At 45.5% G+C, this 27,058-nt stretch overlaps 2 protein-coding genes and 1 pseudogene across 4 annotated transcripts; all 3 read right to left on the minus strand.

Annotated features, from left to right (window-relative positions):
• Nucleotides 1–387: 387 nt before the first annotated feature.
• On the minus strand, nt 388–3,076 carry LOC123142176 (uncharacterized). 2 transcript variants are annotated; one of them, XM_044561176.1, is made up of 4 exons: nt 2,888–3,076; nt 1,943–2,791; nt 1,272–1,837; nt 388–691 (listed from the first exon to the last, which is right to left on the minus strand). In XM_044561176.1, the coding sequence occupies exons 1-4, from the start codon at nt 2,915–2,917 to the stop codon at nt 460–462; spliced, it is 1,677 nt and encodes a 558-aa protein (XP_044417111.1). In that variant the 5' UTR covers nt 2,918–3,076; the 3' UTR covers nt 388–459. The 2 variants fall into 2 exon arrangements, with proteins under 2 accessions (XP_044417111.1, XP_044417112.1); XM_044561177.1 differs by lacking the exon at nt 388–691 and adding an exon at nt 1,049–1,192 and having other exon boundaries at nt 2,888–3,074.
• Nucleotides 3,077–17,338: 14,262 nt separating this feature from the next.
• On the minus strand, nt 17,339–20,754 carry LOC123142177 (uncharacterized). Of its 2 annotated transcripts, none has more exons than XM_044561179.1 (5): nt 20,545–20,754; nt 19,610–20,323; nt 18,763–19,287; nt 17,942–18,667; nt 17,339–17,814 (listed from the first exon to the last, which is right to left on the minus strand). In XM_044561179.1, the coding sequence occupies exons 1-5, from the start codon at nt 20,578–20,580 to the stop codon at nt 17,530–17,532; spliced, it is 2,286 nt and encodes a 761-aa protein (XP_044417114.1). In that variant the 5' UTR covers nt 20,581–20,754; the 3' UTR covers nt 17,339–17,529. The 2 variants fall into 2 exon arrangements, with proteins under 2 accessions (XP_044417114.1, XP_044417113.1); XM_044561178.1 differs by having other exon boundaries at nt 19,610–20,461.
• Nucleotides 20,755–23,727: 2,973 nt separating this feature from the next.
• LOC123146204 (FBD-associated F-box protein At3g52670-like) lies at nt 23,728–26,818 on the minus strand (annotated as a pseudogene).
• Nucleotides 26,819–27,058: the final 240 nt, after the last annotated feature.

Below are 27,058 nucleotides of genomic sequence, written 5' to 3' on the forward strand. Positions count from 1 at the left end.
ACTACCAGAAAGGTCCTCCAAAAAGTAACGCCTTCGGAAAAGAAAGGACGTGAAAACGCGGTCGCCATCGCCAAATCCAACCACCAAAGACCGTGGGTTCACCCGAAAGATCAAGTCCGAACAAATTCCAAACAATATATTTAACAAGATAATGATGCAAATACACCATCATTGGAAGGTATAACTAAGGTCAGACGCCTAGGTACTTGAGAGCACGGGGCAGAGCTACGACTGGGCCAACGTGGGCCATGCAGGGAGCAGTGCGCGAAGAGCATAGTTATTATTGTAAGAGACGGGCAAGAGAGAATACGAGCATGAGGACCAGATCCAATTGAACGGCTATGTTTATGTGAACTGGACGGGTTCTCGTACGACTGATCTGTGGGCATGATCGGGAGGCCGACGCCTATTATTAACCGAATTTGCCTCTCTTCACCTCAATCAATGTCACTATAAAGTTCAGACATCGATCGTTGCAAATCTAAAGCATTGTAGAGTCGTTCTCCATGGAGCTCCAACAAGCCCGAGTGCCCCGAGGAAGCACCGTGTCATCGCCTGGCTGGCGACGTTCGTGCGGACTGAGTTGGGATCCACCACCGCGCCAGAGCTGGCCCCAGACACTACACACGCATTTTCTTCTTCCAGCAATGTTGTCATTGTCAGCAAAGTTTCTCTAAGCTGTTTTCGGTACCTCCATGACAAACGGTGATACGGATCTTAGATTAAGTTTAGAAAAATATCAAAAAATAACAAAACATTATTCATACGAATAAGTGAATATTCACTGTATTCGATGTAAGCACGTACTGCATGAGCACATGATAAAAGAACATTTACAAGAAAACACACGAACATGCATTGACGTGCTTATTGATAGTGTCAAAAATGGTCTTACATTTTGGGATAGAAGGAGTGTAGTAAATAGCGATTCCAAAGAAGTAAACTGCATACGGCCTAGTAAGTTTAGGAATGTTACAAGCTAGTAAGTTTAGGAATGATACAAGCTTCAGCACAGGAGAAACCAATAGAGCACACACCAAATAGCTACTACATTCAAGAACTACTTCCAGATACAAAGTGGATAGATCATGGTGATGCTAATAGCTACTACATTCAAGAACTTCTCCTTGCTGGTTTGTGGATAACTCAAAGGACGAACCCCGAGTCGGTGAGGTAACTTGTCAGCGCGGACCTTGCACCGACGATAGATCAATATGTTGACATACATCAACAGGAAAATGATAAAAATAATAAAAACATGAGAGACTTACATCACGGCAGACCTTATGAGCGGAAGCAATCGGATTGCCATCGTCATCGCCATCGCCATAGTCACCGCCCTCGCCCTCGCCCTTGCGTTGATCACCTCTGTGATCTCGTTTCTGAATGAATCCGCCTGCTCACTGGTCCCTAGACAACTCCAAGGACGAACCCCAAGACGAACAAACTTGTCAATGCAGACCTTGCACACCTTCCTGTCGTGCAAAGATACCTCCTTGATGTTCACCGCAGCTTGAACGACGCGCCTAACGTATCCCATGAAGTTGTCGTTGGACTGGAATCCGTAGATATTTAGCCTGGCCAGATTCATGTGCTTAAAATCAGGAGTAGATGGCTTCCACTTCACAGCCATGCTATTAGAGTAACTTATTTGCGACTTCCTTTGGCACTTATGACCCCATACTGTGATGGAAAGCTCCTCAATGGATGGTGCAGCTTCGAGAAAGAACATCGTCCAAGCGATGTCACATTCCTCAGGGAGATTGTCCAAATTCACAAGCCGTAGTTGGCTCAGCAGAGGAGCGAGCACTTTTGGGCATTCTGGTCGAATCCAAATCTGGGGAAGATGAGAGAAACAAATTAAGGATGAGTACAACGTGTGCATAAATTATTGGAAACATCCTCAAGTGAGAATTAATTAATTAGAAGTTTGAGTGAGTACCTTTTCACTTTGAAAATCGAGGTGGAGATCGCTTATCGGGGGAGCCTTAACAAGCGTCTTGCTTAGGTCGAGGGCCCTGTCTACAGCATATCCACGAGAGAGATCTAGGTTCGAGAGCTTAGGGACAAAACCCAGAGCTATGGGGCAATGATCATCATAGTGCCAATTTTTATAACTCATACGTTGAAGGTTGGGTAGGCGTCCAAGCCTTATCACCAAGAATTTCCCAGAGGTAATGTCAAGCTCGGCAAGTCGAGCATGGTGTAGAGTCAACATTGATCTCTCCCCTGCGTCACACTGGAAGAAGCACAACGACTCCAACCGCGTGCAAGTGCGAAGAATGGTGGGTACGTCGGACTCGCCAAACCTGAGGTTGTGCAGATGCAGCCGCGTGAGACCGGCGAATGCGGCCGGGCACTCGCTGATAAAATCATTGAACAGCTTGGCGAAGGAGAGGAGGTCGTCATGGCTGTAATCATTGTGCTGCCTCTTTGCGAGGATCTCGAACTCGGCGGCGTCGATCTTCTGGGTCGCCATGGCGAGGGCGACGGACCTGCCGATCCTGAGATGGTCGTCGCCTCTCATGATGAACCTGAGCTTGAGATTGCGTATGGGTATCTGCGGAGACCTCGTGCTGAGGATCTTTTCGGTCATGTCGACCACCTGGCGGTTCTTCCAGCGTAGATCCCGGGCGCTGGGGACGATCACGATCTGCGAGAGCAAGGTGGGCAGGTTGAGCGTTCGCTTGGAGACGACGCAGGTCCTGACGGCGTCGAGGGTGCCCACCCTCTCGAGGATGTTGAGCAGCACGTCGTCGGGCAGCTTGATTAGGCTGTCGATTTTCGGCAGCTGGAAAATTCGATTCAGCCAGGGAGGGTAATTATTAAGATAGCTCGATACAAGCAAGAATTTGAGAAGAACACAACACAAGTAACGAGGCCTTACATCACGGCGGCGGCGGCGAACGAACTTCATGGCGGTCCGATCGATCTCAAGGAACGACGAAGTAGATGGCGGATAAAACGGCTAGGCTTACATCGCAACCCTGTTGAACTTCATGGTGGCCCGATCTCAAGGAACGAGGAAGTAGAGGATGACACGGCTAGGATTACATCGGACTTGGAAATCGCATGCACGTTTATTTGGCAGCCTCCTCTGGCTTCAGCAAGGAGGTTTCCTGATCCTATTAAACGTACATGGCCTGGTCTTTTAAACATTGTTTCACAACACGTACGCAGACATATAGTCATGGTATGTTCATTTTTATAATGTAATTTAAACCGGACTCTTATTCCTTCTTCGTTTCAATCCAACTTTGTTTGTGAAAAAGACTCGTATTTATTATAAAAGTTCATCATAAGTATAAAGCAATATAATAAACATAATAAAAATTATATCGAGGTCCCTGGACTACGGAACGACCATTGCTGCCGTCAGAACGAGCCGTCAACGCGTTGCTACCCCTGCTCTATATCGGAACCACCCTGACCTTGTCAATGACAACCGGGAAGCCTTCATGCCTGTGTCGCTAAGTACCAGCACCGCGAAGCCGTAGTCATCGCCATTGAACCCTTGAATCGATCTGAAGAACCTGACACCGAATCTCGTTATCGCGTATGTACGACGAGAGACACAAACACCACCGCCTCGAGGAACTGACATGAATCTGCCCCGAAGCTTCGTCTAATCCATCCCGACGGACGAGCTTGACAAGGACTGGAGCGCAGAAGACTCTCGAAGAAGAAGCGTCACCATCCATCCTAGCGCTGCCCTTACAAGGACTAAAAGGGTTAATTGGATTTATGCCACTGCAATTTTCACGAGTTGGGAAAAAAGCCATTACAAAAACTAAAGTTGAAAATATGCCACTGCAACTTTCACATACCTCTACATATGCCATTTTCTTTAATTAAGAGAATATGGGTTCAATAAATGCTTATATTTCAATGTGTATTTCTGTACTGGGCTGGCTGGAGAATCAGCAGCCGCATCACGCACCCCTCCAGCCGCGGCATGCCCGGTCGCGCCCACCTCCATGGCTGCTGCCGACTGAGGGAAGCAACCGGCGGGACTCACGGCGGTCTCCTCAAGCCTTCACGCGGATTTACTTCTACGAGTCGAGAGTGGGCAGCGAATAAACACAAGCACCTTGCGTGCAAGCGCACAAAAGTTGGTCTTGCTGTGGACGGAGTTTCCCGGCGCGCCTGGCATGACACTGACGAGTCCACTTTTCACGCGACGACGCATGCATCCGCCTATGGCCGCCGCACGTGCCTCCAGCCGTCACCGTGTGTGCCTCTAGCAGTCACCGCGCCAGCCTCTAGCCGTCGTCGCCGCTCCATGAACACGCCTCCAGCCGCCGCCGCGCCAGCCTCCAGCCGCCGTCGCCGCTCCCCTCCAGCAGCCGCTCCCCTCCAGACGTCGCCCGACTTGTGCATGTGCGTGCGGCTCGAATCAATTTGGCCCAGCGTATAAAGGTATGTGAATGTATACGTGACATATAAAAGGCAGTATATGGACAGGTATCGGAGACAATGGCATATGTAGAGGTATGAAAAAGTTGTAGTGGCATATTTCTAACTTCGGCTTTTGTAATGGCATATTTTCAACTCGTGAAAGTTGCAGTGATATGAATCCAATTAACCCAAAATCCTAACCTATCTACTAGTCAGGTCCGAGGCACAAGGATTCCCCTTTTCCATCCAACCTTCGGCCTTGCCTCATTTAATTAATTGATGTAATACACCCCTCAAATAAAAAATAATGTAGAACATGTGGTTCGGGAAGGAGCGTGGAGGGTTGCAACCGGCACAGTGCTGATGGACCTCGGGAGCGACGATGTCGGAGGTTGTTAACTTTGCTCTACGTGCACTTTCTTCTTCCTACAAAACATGTTCTAGTGTAAGAGCATGGCTAATTGAAGAGCCGACAGCGAGCTCTAAACTTGTGCCATGTCATCTTATAGCCTTAATCTTTCTTCTTCCTACAAAATACTACATGCAACTTTCACATACCTCTACGCATGCCGTTTTCTTTACTTAAGAGAATATCGGTTCAATAAATGCTTTTATTGTTGGGTAACGTAGCAATAATTTAAAATTTTCCTACGTATCACCAAGATCAATCTAGGAGATGCTAGCAACGAGAGAGGGAGTGCATCTTCATACCCTTGAAGATCGCTAAGCGGAAGCGTTACAAGAACGTGGTTGATGGAGTCGTACTCGCGGCGATTCAAATCGCGGAAGATTCGATCTAGCGCCGAACGGACGGCGCCTCCGCATTCAACACACGTACAGCCCGGGGACGTCTCCTCCTTCTTGATCCAGCAAGGGGAGAGGAGAAGTTGAGGGAGGACTCCGACACCACGACGGCGTGGTGGTGGAGCTTGTGGTATTCCTGCAGGGCTTCGCCAAGCTCTACGGAGGAGAAGGAAGAGTTGGAGGAGGAGAGGGCTGCGCCAGGGAAGGGGTGCGGCTGCCCTCTCTCTCCCTCACTATATATAGGGGGAAGGGGGGTGGAGGAGGCGCCCTAGGGTTCCCTAGGGGAGGGGCGGCGGCCACAGGGGAAACCCTAGATGCGTTTGGGCGCCCCCACCCCTAGGAAACTTGCCCCCCAAGCCGGGAGGGGTGGCTGCCCTAGGGAAGGCGCCCCCACCTCTCCACGTTACGTGAGATGGGGTGGGAGGGGCGCATAGCCCCTTAGTGGGCTGATGTGCCCCCTCCCCTTGGCCCATAAGGCCCCCCAACGCTTGTCGGGGCCTCCGAAACACGTTTCGGTCACGCTGGTCGTCACCCGGTACTCCCAGAACAATTCCGGACTCCAATACCCTTCGTCCAATATATCGATCTTCACCTCCGGACCATTCCGGAGTTCCTCGTCACGTCCGGGATCTCATCCGGGACTCCGAACAACCTTCGGTAACCACATACTATTTCCCATAACAACTCTAGCGTCACCGAACCTTAAGTGTGTAGACCCTACGGGTTCGGGAACCATGCAGACATGACCAAGACGTTCTCCGGCCAATAACCAACAGCGGGATCTGGATACCCATGTTGGCTCCCACATGTTCCACGATGATCTCATCGGATGAACCACGATGTCGGGGATTCAATCAATCCCGTATTCAAATCCCTTTGTCTATCGGTATGTTACTTGCCCGAGATTCGATCGTCGGTATCCCAATACCTCGTTCAATCTCGCTACCGGCAAGTCTCAATACTCGTTCCGTAACGTATGATCCCGTGGCTAACTCATTAGTCACATTGAGCTCGTTATGATGATGCATTACCGAGTGGGCCCAGAGATACCTCTCCGTCATACGGAGTGACAAATCCCAGTCTCGATTCGTGCCAACCCAACAGACACTTTCGGAGATACCTGTAGTGCACCTTTATAGCCACCCAGTTACGTTGTGACGTTTGGTACACCCAAAGCATTCCTACGGTATCTGGGAGTTGCACAATCTCATGGTCTAAGGAAATGATACTTACATTAGAAAAGCTCTTAGCAAACGAACTACACGATCTTGTGCTATGCTTAGGATTGGGTCTTGTCCATCACATCATTCTCCTAATGATGTGATCCCGTTATCATTGACATCCAATGTCCATGGTCAGGAAACCATAACCATCTATTGATCAACGAGCTAGTCAACTAGAGGCTTACTAGGGACATGTTGTGGTCTATGTATCCACACATGTATTACGGCTTCCATATAATACAATTATAGCATGAACAATAGATAATTATCATGAACAAGGAAATACAATAATAACCATTTTATTATTGCGTCTAGGGCATATTTCCAACAGTCTCCCACTTGCACTAGAGTCAATAATCTAGTTCACATCACTATGTGGTTGTAATGAATCCAACACCCATGGGGTTTGTTCATATCTCGCTTGTGAGAGAGGTTATTAGTCAACGGGTCTGAACCTTTCAGATCCGTGTGTGCTTTACAAATCTCTATGTCATCTTGTAGATGCAGCTACGACGCTACTTGGAGCTATTCCAAATAACTGCTCTACTATACGAATCTGGTTTACTACTCAGAGTCATCCGGATTAGTGTCAAAGTTTGCATCGACGTAACCCTTTACGGCGAACTCTTATACCACCTCCATAATCGAGAAAATTCCTTCGTCCACTAGTTACTAAGGATAAGTTCGACCGCTGTCATGTGATCCATTCCTGGATCACTCTTGTACCTTGACTGACTCATGGCAAGGCACACTTCAGGTGCGGTACACAACATAGCATACTGTAGAGCCTACGTCTAAAGCAGAGGGGACGACCTTCGTCCTTTCTCTCTCTTCTGCCGTGGTCAGGTCTTGAGTCTTACTCAATACTCACACCTTGTAACACAGCCAAGAACTCCTTCTTTGTTGATCTATTTTGAACTCCTTCAAAATCTTGTCACGGTATGTATTCATTTAAAAGTACTATTAAGTGTTTTTGATCTATCCTTATAGATCTTGATGCTCAATGTTCAAGTAGATTAATCCAGGTTTTCCATTGAAAAACACTTTTCAAATAACCCTGTATGCTTTCCAAAAATTCTACATCATTTCTGATCAATAATATGTTAACAACATATACTCATCAAAAATTCTATAGTGCTCCCACTCACTTCTTCGGAAATACAAGTTTCTCATAAACTTTGTATAAACCCAAAATCTTTGATCATCTCATCAAAGCGTACATCCCAACTCCGAGATGCTTACTCCAGTCCTTAGAAGGATTGCTGGAGCTTTGCATACTTGTTAGCATCTTTCAGGATTGACAAAACCTTCTGGTTGTATCACATACAATCTTTCCTCAAGAAAATCGTCGGGGAAACAATGTTTTGACATCCTATCTGCAAGATTTCATAAATAATGCAGTAACTGCTAATATAATTCCAGCAGACTCTTAGCATCGCTACGAGTGAGAAAGTCTCATCGTAGTCAACTCCTTGAACTTGTCGGAAAACATCTTAACGACAAGTCGAGCTTTCTTAATGGTGACAGTTACCATCATTGTCCGTCTTCCTTTTAAAATCCATCTGCACCCAACAGCCTTACGACCATCAAGTAGTTCTTCCAAAGTCTATACTTTGTTTTTATACATGGACCCTCTCTCGGATTTTATGGCCTCGAGCCATTCGTCGGAATCCGGGCCCACCATCGCTTCTCCATAGCTCGTAGGTTCATTGTTGTCTAGCAACATGATTTCCAAGACAGGATTACGTACCACTCTGAAGTAGTACGCATCCTTGTCGACCTACGAGGTTTGGTAGTGACTTGATCCGAAGTTTCATGATCACTATCATAAGCTTCCACTTCAATTGGTGTAGGCACCACAGGAACAACTTCCTGTGCCCTGCTACACACTAGTTGAACTGACGGTTCAACACCCTCATCAAGTCTCCACCATCCTCCCACTCAATTCTTTCGAGAGAAACTTTTCCTCGAGAAAGGACCCGATTCTAGAAACAATCCCTTTTGCTTCCGGATCTGAGATAGGAGGTATACCCAACTGTTTTTGGATGTCCTATGAAGATGCATTTATCCGCTTTGGGTTCGAGCTTATCAGCCTGAAACTTTTTCACATAAGCGTTGCAGCCCTAAACTTTTAAGAAATGACAGCTTAGGTTTCTCTAAACCATAGTTCATACGGTGTCGTCTCAACGGAATTGCGTGGTGCCCTATTTAAAGTGAATGCGGTTGTCTCTAATGCCTAGCCTATAAACGATAGTGGTAATTCGATAAGAGACATCATGGTATGCACCATATCCAATAGGGTGCAGTTATGATGTTCGGACACACCATCACACTATGGTGTTCCAGGCGGTATTAGTTGTGAAACAATTTCCACAATGTCTTAATTGTGTGCCAAACTCGTAACACAGATATTCATCTCTATGATCATATCATAGACATTTCATCCTCTTGTCACGACGATCTTCAACTTCACTCTGAAATTACTTGAACCTTTCAATAATTCAGACTTGTGTTTCATCAAGTAAATATACTCAGCATCTACTCAAATCATCTGTGAAGTAGGAACATAACGATATCCACTGCGTGCCTCAGCACTCATTGGACTGCACACATCAAAATGTATTACTTTCAACAAGTTGCTTTCTTGTTTCATCTTACTGAAAACGAGGCCTTTCAGTCATCTTGCCCATATGATTTGCATGTCTCAAGTGATTCAAAATCAAGTGAGTCCAAACGATTCATCTGTATGGAGTTTCTTCATGCATATATACCAATAGACATGGTTCGCATGTCTCAATCTTTTCAAAAACGAGTGAGTCCAAAGATCCATCAACATGGAGCTTCTTCATGTGTTTTATACCAATATGACTCAAATGGCAGTGCCACAAGTATGTGGTACTATCATTACTATCTTATATCTTTTGGCATGAACATGTGTATCACTACGATCGAGATTCAATAAACCATTCATTTTAGGTGCAAGACCATTGAAGGTATTATTCAAATAAACAGAGTAACCATTATTCTCCTTAAATGAATAACCATATTGCGATAAACATAATCCAATCATGTCTATGCTCAACGCAAACACCAAATAACAATTATTTAGGTTTAACACCAATCCCGATGGTAGAGGGAGCGTGCGATGTTTGATCACATCAACCTTGGAAACACTTCCAACACATATCGTCATCTCACCTTTAGCTAGTCTCCGTAGCCTTTTATTTCGAGTTACTAACACTTAGCAACTGAACCGGTATTTATTACCCTGGTGCTACTAGGAGTACTAGTAAAGTACACAATAATATAACGTATATTCAAAATACTTCTATCGACCTTGCCAACCTTCTCATCTACCAAGTATCTAGGGTAGTTCTGCTTCAGTGACCGTTCCTCATTACAGAAGCACTTAGTCTCGGGTTTGGGTTCAACCTTGGGTTTCTTCACTAGAGCAACAACTGATTTGCCGTTTCATGAAGTATCCCTTCTTTCCCTTGCCCTTCTTGAAACTAGTGGTTTTACTAACCATCAACAATTGATGCTCCTACTTGATTTCTACTTTCGCGGTGTCAAACATCGCGAATTGCTCAACAATCATCATGTCTATCCCTGATATGTTATAGTTCATCACCAAGCTCTAATAGCTTGGTGGCAGTGACTATGGAGAACCATCACTATCTCATCTGGAAGATTAACTCCCACTCGATTCAAGCGATTGTAGTACTCAGACAATCTAAGCACATGCTCAACGATTGAGCTTTTCTCCCTTAGTTGGCAGGCTTAAGAAACTTGCCAGAGGTCTCATACCTGTTGACGTGGGCACTAGTCTGAAATTGGGAACATCTCATATGTTATGCGAAGTTTCAAAACCATCTTTGGTGCCACAATTCTAAACCGTTAGCATTACGCACTGAACTATCACGTAGTCATTAAAACGTGTATGTCAGATGTTTCGCAACATCCACAGATGACGCTCGAGGTTCAGCACACCAATCGGTGCATTAAGGACATAAGCCTTCTGCACGGCAATGAGGATAATCCTCAGTTTACGGACCCAGTCCGCATAATTTCTACTATCAACTTTCAACTAAATTTTCTCTAGGAACATATCTTAAACAGTAGAACTAAAGCGTAAGCTACGACATAATTTGCAAAGACCTTTTTGACTATGTTCATGATAACTAAGTTCATCTGATTATTTAATGAACTACCACTTAGATAGACATCCCTCTAGTCATCTAAGTGATACATGATCCGAGTCAACTAGGTCGTGTCCGATCATCACGTGAGACGGACTAGTCATCATCAGTGAACATCTTCATGTTGATCGCATCTACTATACGACTCATGTTCGACCTTTCGGTCTTTTGTGTTCCGAGGCCATGTGTGTACATGCTAGGCTCGTCAAGTCAACCTAAGTGTTTCGCATGTGTAAATCTGGCTTACACCTGTTGTATGCGAACGTTAGAATCTATCACACCCGATCATCACGTGGTGCTTCGAAACAACGATCCTTCGCAACGGTGCACAGATAGGGGGAACACTTTCTTGAAATTTTGTGAGGGATCATCTTATTTATGCTACCGTCGTTCTAAGAAAATAGGATGCAAACATGATAAACATCACATGCAATTCATAAAGTGACATGATATGGCCAATATCATCTTGCGCCTTTGATCTTCATCTTCGAGGCGCGGCATGATCACCATCGTCACCGGCATGACACCATGATCTCCATCATCGTGTCTTCAAAAAGTTGTCTCGCCAACTATTACTTCTACTACTATGGCTAACGGTTAGCAATAAAGTAAAGTAATTAAATGGCATTTTTCATTGACACGCAGGTCATACAATAAATTAAGACAACTCCTATGGCTCCTGCCGGTTGTCATACTCATCGACATGCAAGTCGTGATTCCTATTACAAGAACATGATCAATCTCATACATCACATATATATATAATTCATCACATCCTTTTGGCCATATCACATCACATAGCGTACCCTGCAAAAACAAGTTAGACGTCCTCTAATTGTTGTTGCATGTTTTACGTGGCTGCTATGGGTTTCTAGCAAGAACGTTTCTTACCTACGCAGAACCACAACGGTGATATGCCAATTTATATTTACCCTTCATACGGACCCTTTTCATCGAATCCGATCCAACTAAAATGGGAGAGACAGACACCCGCTAGCCACCTTATGCATCAAGTGCATGTCAGTCGGTGGAACCTGTCTCACGTAAGCGTACGTGTAAGGTCGGTCCGGGCCGCTTCATCCCACAATGCCGCCGAATCAAGATAAGACTAGTAACGGCAAGCAAATTGACCAAATCATCGCCCACAACTACTTTGTGTTCTACTCGTGCATAGAATCTACGCATAGACCTAGCTCATGATGCCACTGTTGGGTAACGTAGCCATAATTTAAATTTTCCTATGTGTCACCAAGATCAATCTAGGAGATGCTAGCAACGAGAGAGAGGGAGTGCATCTTCATACCCTTGAAGATCGCTAAGCGGAAGCGTTACAAGAACGCGGTTGATGGAGTCGTACTCGCGGCGATTCAAATCGCAGAAGATCCGATCTAGCGCCGAACGGACGGCGCCTCCGCGTTCAACACACGTACAGCCCGGGGACGTCTCCTCCTTCTTGATCCAGCAAGGGGAGAGGAGAAGTTGAGGGAGGACTCCGACAGCACGACGGCGTGGTGGTGGAGCTTGTGGTATTCCTGCTGGGCTTCGCCAAGCTCTACGGAGGAGAAGGAAGAGTTGGAGGAGGAGAGGGCTGCGCCAGGGAAGGGGTGCGGCTGCCCTCTCTCTCCCTCACTATATATAGGGGGAAGGGGGGTGGAGGAGGCGCCCTAGGGTTCCCTAGGGGAGGGACGGCGGACACAGGGGAAACCCTAGATGGGTTTGGGCGCCCCCACCCCTAGGAAACTTGCCCCCCAAGCCGGGAGGGGTGGCTGCCTTAGGGGAGGCGCCCCCACCTCTCCACGTTACGTGAGATGGGGTGGGAGGGGCGCACAGCCCCTTAGTGGGTTGATGTGCCCCCTCCCCTTGGCACATAAGGCCCCCCAACGCTTGTCGGGGCCTCCGAAACACGTTTCGGTCACGCTGGTCGTCACCCGGTACTCCCAGAACAATTGCGGACTCCAATACCCTTCGTCCAATATATCGATCTTCACCTCCGGACCATTCCGGAGTTCCTCGTCACGTCCGGGATCTCATCCGGGACTCCGAACAACCTTCGGTAGCCACATACTATTTCCCATAACAACTCTAGCGTCACCGAACCTTAAGTGTGTAGACCCTACGGGTTCGGGAACCATGCAGACATGACCAAGACGTTCTCCGGCCAATAACCAACAGCGGGATCTGGATACCCATGTTGGCTCCCACATGTTCCACGATGATCTCATCGGATGAACCACGATGTCGGGGATTCAATCAATCCCGTATTCAATTCCCTTTGTCTATCGGTATGTTACTTGCCCGAGATTCGATCGTCGGTATCCCAATACCTCGTTCAATCTCGCTACCGGCAAGTCTCAATACTCGTTCCGTAACGTATGATCCCGTGGCTAACTCATTAGTCACATTGAGCTCGTTATGATGATGCATTACCGAGTGGGCCCAGAGATACCTCTCCGTCATACGGAGTGACAAATCCCAGTCTCGATTCGTGCCAACCCAACAGACACTTTCGGAGATACCTGTAGTGCACCTTTATAGCCACCCAGTTACGTTGTGACGTTTGGTACACCCAAAGCATTCCTACGGTATCCGGGAGTTGCACAATCTCATGGTCTAAGGAAATGATACTTACATTAGAAAAGCTCTTAGCAAACGAACTACATGATCTTGTGCTATGCTTAGAATTGGGTCTTGTCCATCACATTCTCCTAATGTTGTGATCCCGTTATCAATAATATCCAATGTCCATGATCAGGAAACCATAACCATCTATTGATCAACGAGCTAGGCAACTAGAGGCTTACTAGGGACATGTTGTGGTCTATGTATTCACACATGTATTACGGTTTTCAGATAATACAATTATAGTATGAACAATAGACAATTATCATTAAAAAAATACAATAATAACCATTTTATTATTACCTCTAGGGCATATTTCCAACATTTATTTCAATGTGTATTTCTGTACTGGGCTGGCCGGGGAATCAGCAGCCGCCTCACGCACCCCTCCAGTCGCGGCATGCCCGTCGCGCCCACCTCCATGACTGCTGCCGACTGAGGGAAGCAACAGGCGGGACTCACGGCGGTCTCCTCATGCCTTCACGCGGATTTAGTTCTACGAGTCGAGAGTGGACAATGAATAAACACAAGCACCTTGCGTGCAAGCACACAAAAGTTGGCCTTGCTGTGGACAGAGTTTCCTGGCGCGTCGGCGCCGTCATTGTGGCATGACACGGATGAGTCCACTTTTCACGCGACGACGCATGCGTCCGCCTCCGGCTGCCGCACATGCCTCCAGCCGTCGCCGCGCGTGCCTCCAGCAGTCGCCGCGCGTGCCTCCAGCCGTCGTCGCCGCTCCATGCACACGCCTCCAGCCGCCGTCGCCGCTCCCCTCCAGACGCCTTCCGACTTGTGCATGTGCGTGCGGCTCGAATCAATTTGGCCCAGCATATAAAGGTATGTGAACGTATACATGGCATATATATAAAAAGCAGTGTATGGACAGGTATTGAAGACAATGGCATATGTAGAGGTATGTGAAAGTTGCAGTGGCATATTTCAACTTCGGCTTTTGTAATGGCATTTTTTCAACTCGTGAAAGTAGTAGTGATATGAATCCAATTAACCCAAAATCCTAACCTATCTACTGGCCAGGTCCGAGGCACAAGGATTCCCCTTTTCCATCCAACCTTCGGCCATGCCTCATTTAATTAATTGATGTAGGACACTCCTCAAATAAAAAATAATGTAGAACAACTGGTTCTGGGAGGAGTGTGGAGGGTTGCAACCGGCACAGTGCTGATGGACCTCGGGAGCGACGATGTCGGAGGTTGTTAACTTTGCTGTACGTGCACTTTCTTCTTCCTACAAAATATGTTCTAGTGTAAGAGCATGGCTAATAGAAGAGCCGACAGAGGGCTCTAAACTTGTGCCATGTCATCTTATAGCCTTCACAAGAAAATAACGCTGGCTATACATGACCTGCTCAACTGGCTATAGTAATTAGTATTTACATGCATAGGGAAGAAAAGAAACGTATTGATTAGGTGGGAGAAAGCAGCGCCTGCTTTGAAGGGTTGCATGCCATCCTTTTCTCTCTTGTAGTGTGCTACAGCCCTGCGAGTAGTGAAGCGCCGGCTACCTTCTCTTTCCTCTCTTCTCTCTCTTCCACATGGGATTTTGCTGATGTAAAATGGCTTATAGCCTACTGATTTGGACCTATTATACTTGCTCTAATGATGTTGAGGTTGTTGCTATTATTGGAAAGCATTAATTTTTCATCCAATTTTCCCTAAAAAGACACAGAATTTAAGTTCCCGTTGTCTTAGGACTTTGGGAATAACCCTAGCTTGTTCAGTTTCTCTCTTGTGGATGATTTGGATCAACTATTTATCTGTATGTATCTTGTGTTGCAAGTTGTGTGTTGATTTGTACTAGTTTTTCTTGTGTTTCCTCGTGATTTTTCTCGTGTTCTTCGTGTTTCCCCTCAAATCCACCTCAAGTTCGTGAAGATCGGACCGCCCTAGTGTCTTGCCCCGTATCATTGTGGTAACAAATCGAGAACGTTTCGCAAAAGTTTCAAGTAGACAGCTTATAAACCAGACCATCTCCGACGATGAAATTACGTTTTAATAGCGTGTAGGGTGTATGCGGAGCACCTTAGGCTGGGTGCAACACTCAAGAATGCCTTTGGCAAGTTCAAATTGCCCTTCTCCGAGTACACGGGGTATTTGAAAAATAAGTTTTCCAGTAGTGAGGTCACCGCTCACTGGTGGAGATTGATCGCGAACATAACCACCCATTGTGTGTCACACACCATTCTTAAATCTCACAAAATCTCCTAACGTATGTATATAGAAAATATATATCATTTGCAGTATTAGTCATAAATATTTTGTCACTCAATGCACTAGCTAGTTTGGTGGAGCCCTTCTAAGTCAACCCGATCAAATAGCAGGCACAATGCTATGACTGCGTTCTAGATAATATGGATCATACTAGAGGGTGACGTGAGCTTCGCCACACCGTTACTTGGTCGTGAGTTAAGTCTCCTATTTTACACGGGCTATTTTGGTTACAGGTGAGCACTATTACATAGAGTTGACCGATATTCCTGGTTTATTTGGTTTATGGTGTCCGGTTCGCTGTTTCCATCGCTAGTTGTTTGATGTTTGGGTGTATCGTCAGTTTTCATCCTATATACCATCGGACCATATGCATCAAAACTGGCCTCCTTTTTCTCTGACTTCCCTACTTTGCTGGCGTGTGTATAGGCATGGCCCAAGGCCCATACACCATGCACACCCGCACACACAACCCATTTTACTCATGCCTCTGCCTCTCAAAATCACACTCCCTGCACTGTTATTCACCACCAAATGGACTCCAATATCTCAACCTAGTCGCCTCCCAACCTTGGGGTAGATCTACTGATGTAACATGTGCTCATGTTGGCTTGGATCTCCTATGCCTAATCTTTCCGTTCTTACTCTTCCCCACCGCTTAGCACGATGTCGGTATTCCATATCGCAAATCCACCACTTGATGAGTCCGATGGTGTAGACGGAGGATGCAATGAACCAACTATTCGACATAGAATTAGCAAGCTGCCGCCGCCCCCTCACAAACGCACGAAGCAAAAAACTAGTTCACCCACTCGCCTAGCAGTAAAATCACCCATAGGGGCGGGAGATCCTATTCAACGTGCAACGTGTTGAAGGACCACCAAATGTGCACGTCCCAGGACACTCGCTTTGACCTGGTAGCCAGTCGGCCTTATTGGGCCATGGGCCATCCAGAAAAACGAAGGGAAAAAACAAAGAAAGGAAGGAGAACTGGAAAAGGTAGAGGGATTGTTCTTGAAAAAATAAAAAATGTTTGCAAATTTTTAAAAAGAATGTAAAAGCCTAAAAATATTCCTGAATTAATAAAAATTTACGAGTTTAGAAAATTATTAGTGAACTTAAAAATGTTAGCAAATTTGAAAAAAGTTAGTGTTCGTGAATTTTAGAAAATCTTCCCTGGATTTTAAAAATGATCACGGGTTTCAAATGAAGTTTCCTTGATTTCAAAAATGTTCAAAGATTTTAAAAATGTACTCATATTTCAAAAAATGTTTTCACATCTATAGGGATTCTGTCTGTACTTACGTGTAGCCCAAATGAGCAAGCATTCAACATTCTTTGTGCCAAAAAGAGGAATAAAAAAACTTTCGTTCGTACCAAGAAGTCAACAACATGTATCAAGGGAGACTGATCTTGTAATCAGAACAACCTGTCCTGAATCGACATATGCTTCTCTTCATGAGTAATTTCACACGAGATGCAGATCAAGATCGATGCTGATGGTGACATGATCCATCGATCCAACAAGCAATATATTCCTATATTTAGCCCCCAGACGGTCGCCGGCGCCAGCAGGCAAGTTCCTCAGTGTCTACCTTGCCGGTTATCAAAGTCAATGACTGCCAGGGTGTGATTTTAAATAAAATATACTCCCTCCGTTCTTAAATATTTGTCTTTTTAGATATTTTAAATGGACTACCACATACGGATGTATATAGACATATTTTAAAATATAGATTCATTCATTTTGCTCCGTATGTAGCCACTTTTTGAAATCTCTAGGAAGACAAATATTTAGGAACGGAGGGAGTAGATTGTATTCCACACCAGAAAAGAGAACACACATATATAGGTTTGCCCAACAAGGGGGGTAGCCGATATACATTTCATACGATGTATAGTCAACTAAGAAACAATTAAGAGGAAAACAACATGCGCAATAGCTACTAGTATAAGCTCTGGATGTCCAGGAACAACAAAACCACAGAGATGCCATGAATGATTATTGATTTATATGGACCTTGACCTTATGAGCGGCGGCCATCGCCATCATCCTCCCCCTTACCTTGAATTGATCACCTGTATGACATTCTTCCTCAATGAGTCCACTTTCTCCTTCGCCTCTATGATCTTCTTCCTCAACGAATCCACCTCCTCGCATACCGTGATGCGACTTCCTTTGGCACTCGTGATGCGAAGCGCTTCTAGAGATGGTGCAACATCAAGAAGGAACATTGTCCAGGCGATATCACATTCTTCAGGAAGATTGTCCAAATTCACAAACCGTAGTTTGGCGAGCAGTACCACACGAGTAAGCAATTTCGGGCATTCCCGTTGAACCCAAATCTGGGAGAGATAAAAAATAATAATAATGAAAAAAAGTTGTTCATAAATTACATCTCAAGTGATGCTACAGTTGCATATAACAATCATACAAAGAGAATTGAATAGAGATGATTGGATCAGTGGGTACCTTTTCACTCCAATATTCCTGATACAAATCGCTTACGGAGGGGACATTGTAGGTCGTCTGTTGGAGCTTTGGTAGACGGTCAAGCTCCTTTGTTTTGAATTCCCCATAGGAGATAACAAGCTCAAGGACTCGAGTGTGTTTTACATGCAATGTTGAACGGATCCCCGCGTCACACTCAAAGAAACACAATGACTTGAGGCGCTTGCAGGTGCTTAGAATGTTTTGTATGTCCAGTTCACTAAATCTCATATTATGCAGTTGCGGTCTTGTGAGGCCAGCAAAAGCATTTGCACAATGACGAACAAAATTAGAAAACTTCCTAACAAAGAGCAGGGGATACGCCTCGGTGCAATAATAGGTATCCCTTGGCGTCAAGATCTCAAACTCGGTTGCATCTAGTTTCTGGGTCACCATGGCGAGGCCGGCTGATTTGCCAATCGAGTGACAACGAGAGGGACTCAAGAAAACCTGAGCTTCAGCTTGCGAACGGTAATCTGCCGAGACCACATGCTCAAGACTTTGTCTATCACATCGGCCACGATGCAGTTGATTCGAACGAAATAGTGGGGAATAATATCGTGGAGAATCAGCGAGCCGAGGCAGTTTATGCATTTGCCTTGAGAGGATGCAGGTTCTTACAAGATCAACCGTACCCACCCTCTCGGCGATGTCGTCATTGGGCAGCTTGCTTAGTAATATGTGGTCATTGTCAGATGCTTTCGTTAACTGCAATTCTCCAGGAGGGAAATTAGTCATGGGTGATAGATCAATATATTGACCTAGATCAAAGCAAAAAATAGCAATTGCAAAACGAGACTTACATCATGGCGGATTTTGTGAGTGGAAGCCACCGCCATGGCCCTCCCCTTGATCACCTCTGCGATCTCCAGTCTGAATGAATCCACCTCCTCGCTGGTCCGTGGACAACTCCAAGGACGGACTCCGAGATGAGGGAACTTGACAACGCAGTGCTCGCACACCTTCCTGTCGTGTAGAGATACCTCCTTGATGTTCTCCACAGCTTCAATGACGCGCCTGACGTATCCCATGAAGTTATCGTTGGGCTGGAAGCCGTAGATAGTTAGTCTGGAAAGATTATTGTGCTTGAAATCAGGAGTAGATGGCTCCCACTTCACATCGGTTTTCTGGTAGTAACTTTTTTGCGACTCCAATTGGCATTTATGATCCCATACTGTGATGCAAAGCTCCTCTAAGGATGGCGCGGCTTCAAGAAGGAACATTGTCCAAGAGATGTCACATTCCTCAGGAAGATTGTTAAGATTCATGCGCCGTAGTTTGCCGAGCACAGGTGCAAGCACTTTAGGGCATTCCGGTAGAACCCAAACCTGGTAGAGATAAAACAACACTTGTAAATTACATCTCAAGTGATGCATACGTTACTACCGTTGGCATATAACAATCAGACAACGTATATTTCATATGCATATATATCATGGACCTAGCCACACACAAAATATGTTAGATTAGAAGTGAACTTATTATATCCGGCTTTCAATGCCATGAATGAAAATAGGCTCACGTACACTTGGACTCATGCTTTCAGTGGATTGTCCACTTTGTGATAATAAATGCTTCTAAGGTACTCCAATTTTTTACCATCATACATATATAAAAACAAAACGAGACAAAGATAATTGTGGTGAGTACCTTTTCACTTTGAAAATCGAGGTGCAGGTCACTGATTGAGGGAACATTAACAAGCAGCTGGCTCAGCTTGAGGGTCCTGTTTATAATGAAGGCATGCGCCAGAGTTAGCTTGGAGAGCTGAGGGACATAGCCCAAAATCAAGGGATTGTCTAGGTTATCAAATATCCATCTATGCAAGGTCATCCGTCGAAGCTTGGGTAGGCAGCCGAGCTCCACCGTTGAGAATTTTGCATAGGCGAATGTAAGCTCAACGAGCCTGGCGTGCTCTACGTGCAGCACCGGAAGTTTCCGCGCGTCACACTGGAGTAAACGCAACGACTCGAGCCGCTTGCAGGTGGTTAGGATGTTGGTTATGTCCCATTGACGCAACCTGAGGTTCTGCAGATGCAGCCGCGTGAGACCGGCAAACGCGTCCGCACACTCGACGATGAAATTGTTGAACAGCTTCGCGGAGTCGAGGAGATCGGCATCGGTGCGCCTATAATAGATGTCCTTGGTCAGGATCTCGAACTCTGCCGCGTCGATCTTCTGCGTGGCCATGGCGAGGGCGACGGCCCTGCCGATCTTGATATGGTCGTCGCCTCTCATGATGAACCTGAGCTTGAGGTTGCGGATGGGGACCTGTGGAGACCTCGTGCTGAGGATCTTGTCAGTCATGTCTGCCACGCCGCGGTTCTTCCGGTGTAGATCGCGGTCGCTGAGGTCGATGACGATCTGCGAGAGCAAGGACGGAAGATTGAGCGTTTGCTTGGAGACGACGCAGGTCCTGACGGCGTCGAGCGTGCCGAGCCTCTCAAGGATATTGAGCAGCACATCGTCAGGCAGTTTGATTAGCCTGTCGACTTTCAGCAGCTGGATAGATATAGATTTGATATAAATTCAATGACTCATGCACAAGAATTTGACAAGGAGGAACACAAGCAACGGGGGCATACATCACGGCGGCGGCGGCGAACCCGGTTGAGCTTCATGGCGCGCGGTCCGATCTCAAGGAACAACGAAGTGCCAGATGGCGGCTAGGCTTACATGGCGCACGGCGGAAATCGCCTGCACGTTCCTTCCTACTAGTAGGTGCGATGATCAATATTGCAGACGTTTATATGGCAGCCTCCTCTTGCTTGAACACGGAGGTTTCCTGATCCTACTTCCACCTAGGTAAAGACAGCCAGGTATTTTTAGCATTGTTTCACAAGACGCAAACATATAAAAACAGCCTCTCTTGGTCGGTTATTTTTTCTTTCTAATGCAACCTTTATTCTACGAAGGTAACTTTCGATCTATTCATCAACTATCAAGGTAGTAGTACAAAGAACATCAGAAGTAAAAAATACATCTAGGTCTATATACCACCCAGCAATGACTACAAAGCACTGGAGCGAGCTGAAGGCGCGCCGCCGTCTTCTCCCCTCCCTCATCGGAGCCGGACAAACCTTATTGTAGTAGACAGTCGGGAAGTCGTCGTGTTAAGGCCCCATAGGACCAGTCCAGCAGAACACAGCAATCGCCACCGATGAAGAGAAATATATATCAGAAGGATCCAACCTGTGAAAAAGATCATGAAAAAACGAAGCCCTCCCACCAGTAAAGACAGAGATCTACCACGCCTATATGGCTCTAAGACCACGGAAAAGGAGGTAGACCGACGAAGACACCGGCGGGAGGCATCGTCGGTGTTGCACGATGCGACGACAACATCACCGGTGTTGTGGACGTCACCGTGCAACTTCGCCGACGTTGCAATTGATGCTACAATGCTACAAAACATCGCCTGTGTTGTTGAAGCACCGGGCAACACACAACACCTCGTAGCACCCGAGTGGATCGGCTTGTACGACAACGTGGGCTTGCTACACCGGCGTCCCCTGACTACTCCATTGCGGCGGGAGTGCGGCGGCGGTGGCTGGCGCTTCATCCGGCATTCGGTGGCTCGGTGCCCCCAGCCTGCCATACCCGTGACGGGCAGTGCCTCTCCTTGGAGCAGTAGGCGTCTTTTTTAGAGTATTTTTCGGATGAAGCAGTAGGCGTCTTGCGTAGAGTATAGGGGGAAGAGCATCGTGCCGCCTATTAACAAAAATACCACGCATCAAAATTGTTCATAGTATATTTTTTCAGCGTGTATTTTAAAATTGATCTTTGTGTTTTAAAAATATTTCATCTTATATTTTAAAAATGTTCATTGTATTTTAAAAATAGGTTCGCCGTGTACTTGAAAATATTCATCGTGTATTTGCAAAATGTTCGCTGTGTCTTAAAAATACTTCGCTGTGTCTTCAAATTTTTCATCTGTACTTTAAAAATGTTCATCATGCTTTAAAAATATATGCATCGTATATGCTCATCGTGTCTTACTAATGTCCCTTGTGTATTCAAAAATATCCATCATGTGTTTTAAAAATGTTCATCGTGTATTAGAAAAGTACCATGCATCAAAATTGTTGATGTTGTATTTAGAAAATGTTCATCGTGCATTTTAAAAATGTTCATCTTGTGCGTCGTGCACGAAAAATACGAAGTTTTCTTTACACTTCAGGATCGCCTTGTGCTTGGGTGCTCCTATCATTCTGAAGAATTCGGTGAAAATCCATGGAAACGAACTATTTTTTAAATTCATGAAGATCTTTTTAATTCCTGATCATTTCTTCAAAGACGCGGACATTTGATTTTCCTATTCACGAACATTTCTCAAATTCGGAAACATTTTTGCAATTTCGTGAACATTTTTAAAAATACATGATTTTTTTGGTATTCACGAACATTTTTTCAAGTTGATGAACATATTTTCAGATACCCAAACATTTTTTCCTGTTCACAATTGTTTTCAGAATTGTGAGGCAGTACACGTACAGGGGGATAAAGAAGGGCACGTAAGGAAACTCTGTCCATTCACATTGTCTTAGACATCGCCGCATTATAACTCAGTTACTCAGAGTATGCAGATTGCAGAAGCATATAATTGCAGCACTTGTCCCCTAAAAATAGTTGAATATCTCTGCCTCGTATCAAAACTTCTCAAGGCTCTCACATCACAAGGTTGGTGTTCAGTTATGATGCCCACATATATATCAATATATGCCAGGTTCTGGATGAAATCTTGAACCAAGACTTTCAGTTGGCTAGCTATGCCACCTGGGTTGGCATGTGGTACTGCCGTATTATATCATTCAACAAGAAGTTTAAATTTGTGAACCTTTTGAAACAAAAGAAGCCACTGATCAATGTTTGAAAATAAACCTTGCGGTTTCAGAAACTTCAGTTCAGGAGGTTCAGTTTTAGGTGTCATTTTCTACAGTTTCGCCAGTTTTGCCATTTAGCAGATTAGTAAATTAGTTAGCAGATTTAGCTGGCAGGCTTAACAACCCGCAGCAAGTTTCTCACCTCTTTGATATGTTCGTGGGATGGCACGAACGTTGTGGATGATGATGGCGCATAGTCCGGGCCATGAGCTCCGTCTCTTTTTCTGTAATCTGAATAAGTAGAAGAGAAAAAAGAGTAGAAAAGCCGCGGTTGTTTGAGCAGCACAAAACCTCTCTTCCACCTCTCATAGTTTTGGCAACCGACATGCATGCTGACCCCATTCAATAAGATATCATGCCAAATGATATGCCAAAGACTTGGTCATTAGTCAACGGTAGAAGTAAAAGAAACTGAAGCCACTGAAACTGAATTCCCTCAAAAAATAAATAAAAGCCACTGAAACTGAAGCACTTCCCCTGGAAAGCAATGTTTGCATTCTTCAGGAGCCTGCTTCACAAGAAAATACAACTTGTGAATTGTGATGCGATGCGCTAGAGTGGTCTACCAGCCAAGACTAGCACAGCGGAGGTCGTGTCCCGCTTAGTACAATGAGAAGTGCAATTCATTTCACAGTGAAAACCAGCTTCAAGGAGTTATCATGAATACGAAATATCCACGATATCCATTTGATAAAATAGTACTCCCTCCGTTCCTAAATATAAGTCTTTGGAGAGATTTCAGTATGGACTACATACGGAGCAAAATGAGTGAATCATACTTTAAAATGCATCTATAATTCTATATACATCCGTATGTGGTCAATAGTGGAATCTCTATAAAGACTTATATTTAGGAACAGAGGGAGTACTTGACAAGAGTACACCTTATCCTCCTCGACTCAGTACCATCTCAAAATACACATAATTGAAAAGGTTCACTAGTGACAACTAATCCATGAATCATACAACAGTGTCTGTAAACTTTAGCTTGCAGTGCAAGAGCATTATTATTTTCAGAAGACTTGCCCCAAACTCGGAAAGTGAATCCGGACATGCGAGGGAATCTCCTTGCTGAATTCATAGCGAAGCCAAGACGTCTCCTCAAATGTCCACTCCTGAAGCATGTGCTTGCACCTCACACACACTGGACTCTTATATAGTCTTATGTCCTCCAGATTCACCGCTGCTTCCACGACATTTCTCGCAAAGCGCACGAGTTTGTCTACTGCATGAAACCTCCCATAGATACTGAGCCCAGCCAGGTTGTGGTGCTCGAAATCAGATGTAGATGGTTCCCACTCTAGTCCCTTGTCCTTCTCCTTGCAAACCACAGGCAACTCCCTCCGTTTCCCGTTACCATTTCACATAAATGATTCCGCACCTGCATTTGGTCAGGTAAAAAATTCCTAACTGGCCAGGGAAGTTTGAACATCGAAAATGAGAATTGAAGAATCGGTACAAGAGTTCACCAAGATGTGTAGTTCCTTAAGGCTGGGTGCACCATCCAGTAAGAACATTGTCCAAGTCAGGTCGCACTCTTCAGCAATGTTAATCAAATTCAGAATACTGAGTTTGTGGAACACCGGTAACAATTGTCTTCGACCTTCCGGTTTGACCCAAATCTGCAAAAGATGTAGTAATGCAGAATTATGTTAACCAAAAAATAATGATTACAACCTCCCCATGACATGGCCAGCAAAACATATACACTTCACTGACAACATTGAGGACCTTCACTAACTTTTTCGCTTTTGAAGTCCAAAGACAGGTTGCTTATGGCAGCTTTATCAAGCAACTCACTTAACTTGAGCATCTTGTGCCAAGTGAAAGCAACATTAATGATGGACACAGTCTGGAGCAGTGGGACATAGCCAAGACAGAAGGGGTCATCCCGACATCTAAACACATTAAACTTCAGTTTTGTGAGCTTTGGTGCCCACTTCAGATCAACCCTCTCAAAACGGCCACAGACAATCACTAGTTCACTGAGTTGCGGGTGTTCCACTTCCAGCAAAGACTTAATACCCATGTCACATTCGTAGAGGGAGAGGAACTCCAGTTGCTTGCATATACTGAAAATCTTGGGGAAGCCTGATTCTCCTAACCTCAAATTCTCTAGCGTGAGGCGTGCAAGACCACCAAATGCGTTTGGACATGAATCAAAGAATGACATGAATTGCTTCCCATATATGAGCAGCTCATTCTTGGTACACTTCTTACGCACCTTCGTCAAGATTGTAAACTCAGCTGAATCAACCTTTTGTGTTGCTATGGCGTTGGCAACAGTCTGGCCAATTAAAATGGACTCATCTCCCAAGTAGAATTGCATGCGCAACAGGTGAATGGGGTACAGACTTCCAGCTCTCCTTTCCAGTATGCTCCTGGTTGCTTCCAGCACGGTGGTGTTGGCCCGAACTATATCATCTGGGGTTAACTTGCTCCAGTCTTCGTGCTTCGGCTCAAAAGAACCAGCCAATATAACAACTTTCGAGAGTATAGCAGGGATCTGCTTCCAACGTCTGGACAGGACGGTGGTTCGTGCGACGTCAACGATACCAAGTCGCTCGACAATGTTGAGCAAAACGTCATCAGGCAACTTGCTGAGCCGATCATCTTGACTGTCCTCCTACATTTGATAAGGAAACAAATCAGAGTTGATTTCTTATTAGCATCATCATCATAGATGCCTGCGAAGCACGGATACGGACAAATCTGCCATTTCCACGTACATAATGCCGCTTATAGAGAGGATGATCCAGCTAGAGCTCAAAGGGTGACAACACCAACAACGATACACTAATTGGTAAGTATAAAAATCCGTATAGCAGTTTCGATATTATATAATTCGTATATTTACCCACATAAAAATGCAATACTGATTATATATTCCCACCAAAACTAAAAAAAAAAAAAACCATGAGTTCTGAACTTCTGCTTATGGTTCCTACTTTCTATTATTCACCACCATGTAGTTTTTTTTGGCGGGTGATGTTGTACGAGGGCCTAGGTAAGGAAAGAGGATCAGGAGGAGGAACTCACCACCATGTTCGCCATCACCGGAGAGGTTTTGCGATGTCTCGGGACTTGCTGGCCTCCGGCGAATTCTAGTGACTGCCAGGGAGACCACCGCTTGGCAGGGGCAGAGCTAGCAATTGACAACAGGATGGTCCGCCTCAAAAGGTTTGACAACAAATATGACATGTAAACATTGTAACTAATTGCAAATTACCACATAGAAATAGATTAATATGGTCTTACAAACACACTAAAATTCTCATTTATGTCTCAGTTTTATAAACACATAAAATTCTCATTTATATCATCATTCACCTCAGAAAAAGCATCTTGCGTTTGTTCGACCACCACAGCCGGCATATGCACAAGCTCTCTAATTTGCTCTTCAGCCACATCTAACATATCATTCTTCCCTATCTTCCTAGCATGCTTGTGGAAAAGTTTTGCAATATCTCCGATCCTCTTCATTCTTCAATAATTCTTCAACAAGAATCTACTTTTATCGATCAATGACACAATTGAAAAGAAATGATGTGCTAAATTTACCGGTCCATGTTCATGTATTTTACTGGACAGAGCACAAATCAGCAAGCAATGAATTGAAGCTAACCCTAAATCAGAGGTTGGGGAATCGGAATATGGTACCTCAAATCAGGCTGAGCCGAGTGCCGGAGTGAAGACCGGGCGGTGGGCGGCTGCCGCCGGCCTGCGGGGGCGCCAGGCGGCCGGGGCAGGGCAGCAGGGTTGCGGCCACGGGCGGTGGCGCGGCTGGCGCCGAGCGCCGGGCAAGCCGAGGGCGCGACGGAGAGTCAGGTGCGGAGGAGCCACCTGGGAGGATGGGCGGCCGGCGACGGGCAAGGGCGGCGAGGCAAGCAGAGGCGGGGACGGGGCGGACGGCGGCTGGGCGTGGGGCAGGTTCTAGCGTCGCGTTCGTGGTGTCTAGTTTTTTTTTCGAGGAAGCGTGGTGTCTGCCTGAGAGCAGAGGCCTTGCTTGATGGGCTGAAGCTAGCAAGCAATACGGGATGCTCTAATTTTATTTTTATTTTTTATTCGGGAGAAAACTTTCGATCTATTTATCTTCAATCATAACAGTACAATGAACACTGGAAATAATAAAAATTACATCCTGATCCGTAGACCAACTAGCGATGACTATAAGCACTGAAGCGAGCCGAAGACGCGCCACCGTCATCGCCGGAGT

Source organism: Triticum aestivum, chromosome 6D (assembly GCF_018294505.1).
Source record: "Triticum aestivum cultivar Chinese Spring chromosome 6D, IWGSC CS RefSeq v2.1, whole genome shotgun sequence".
Lineage (NCBI taxonomy): Eukaryota > Viridiplantae > Streptophyta > Magnoliopsida > Poales > Poaceae > Triticum > Triticum aestivum.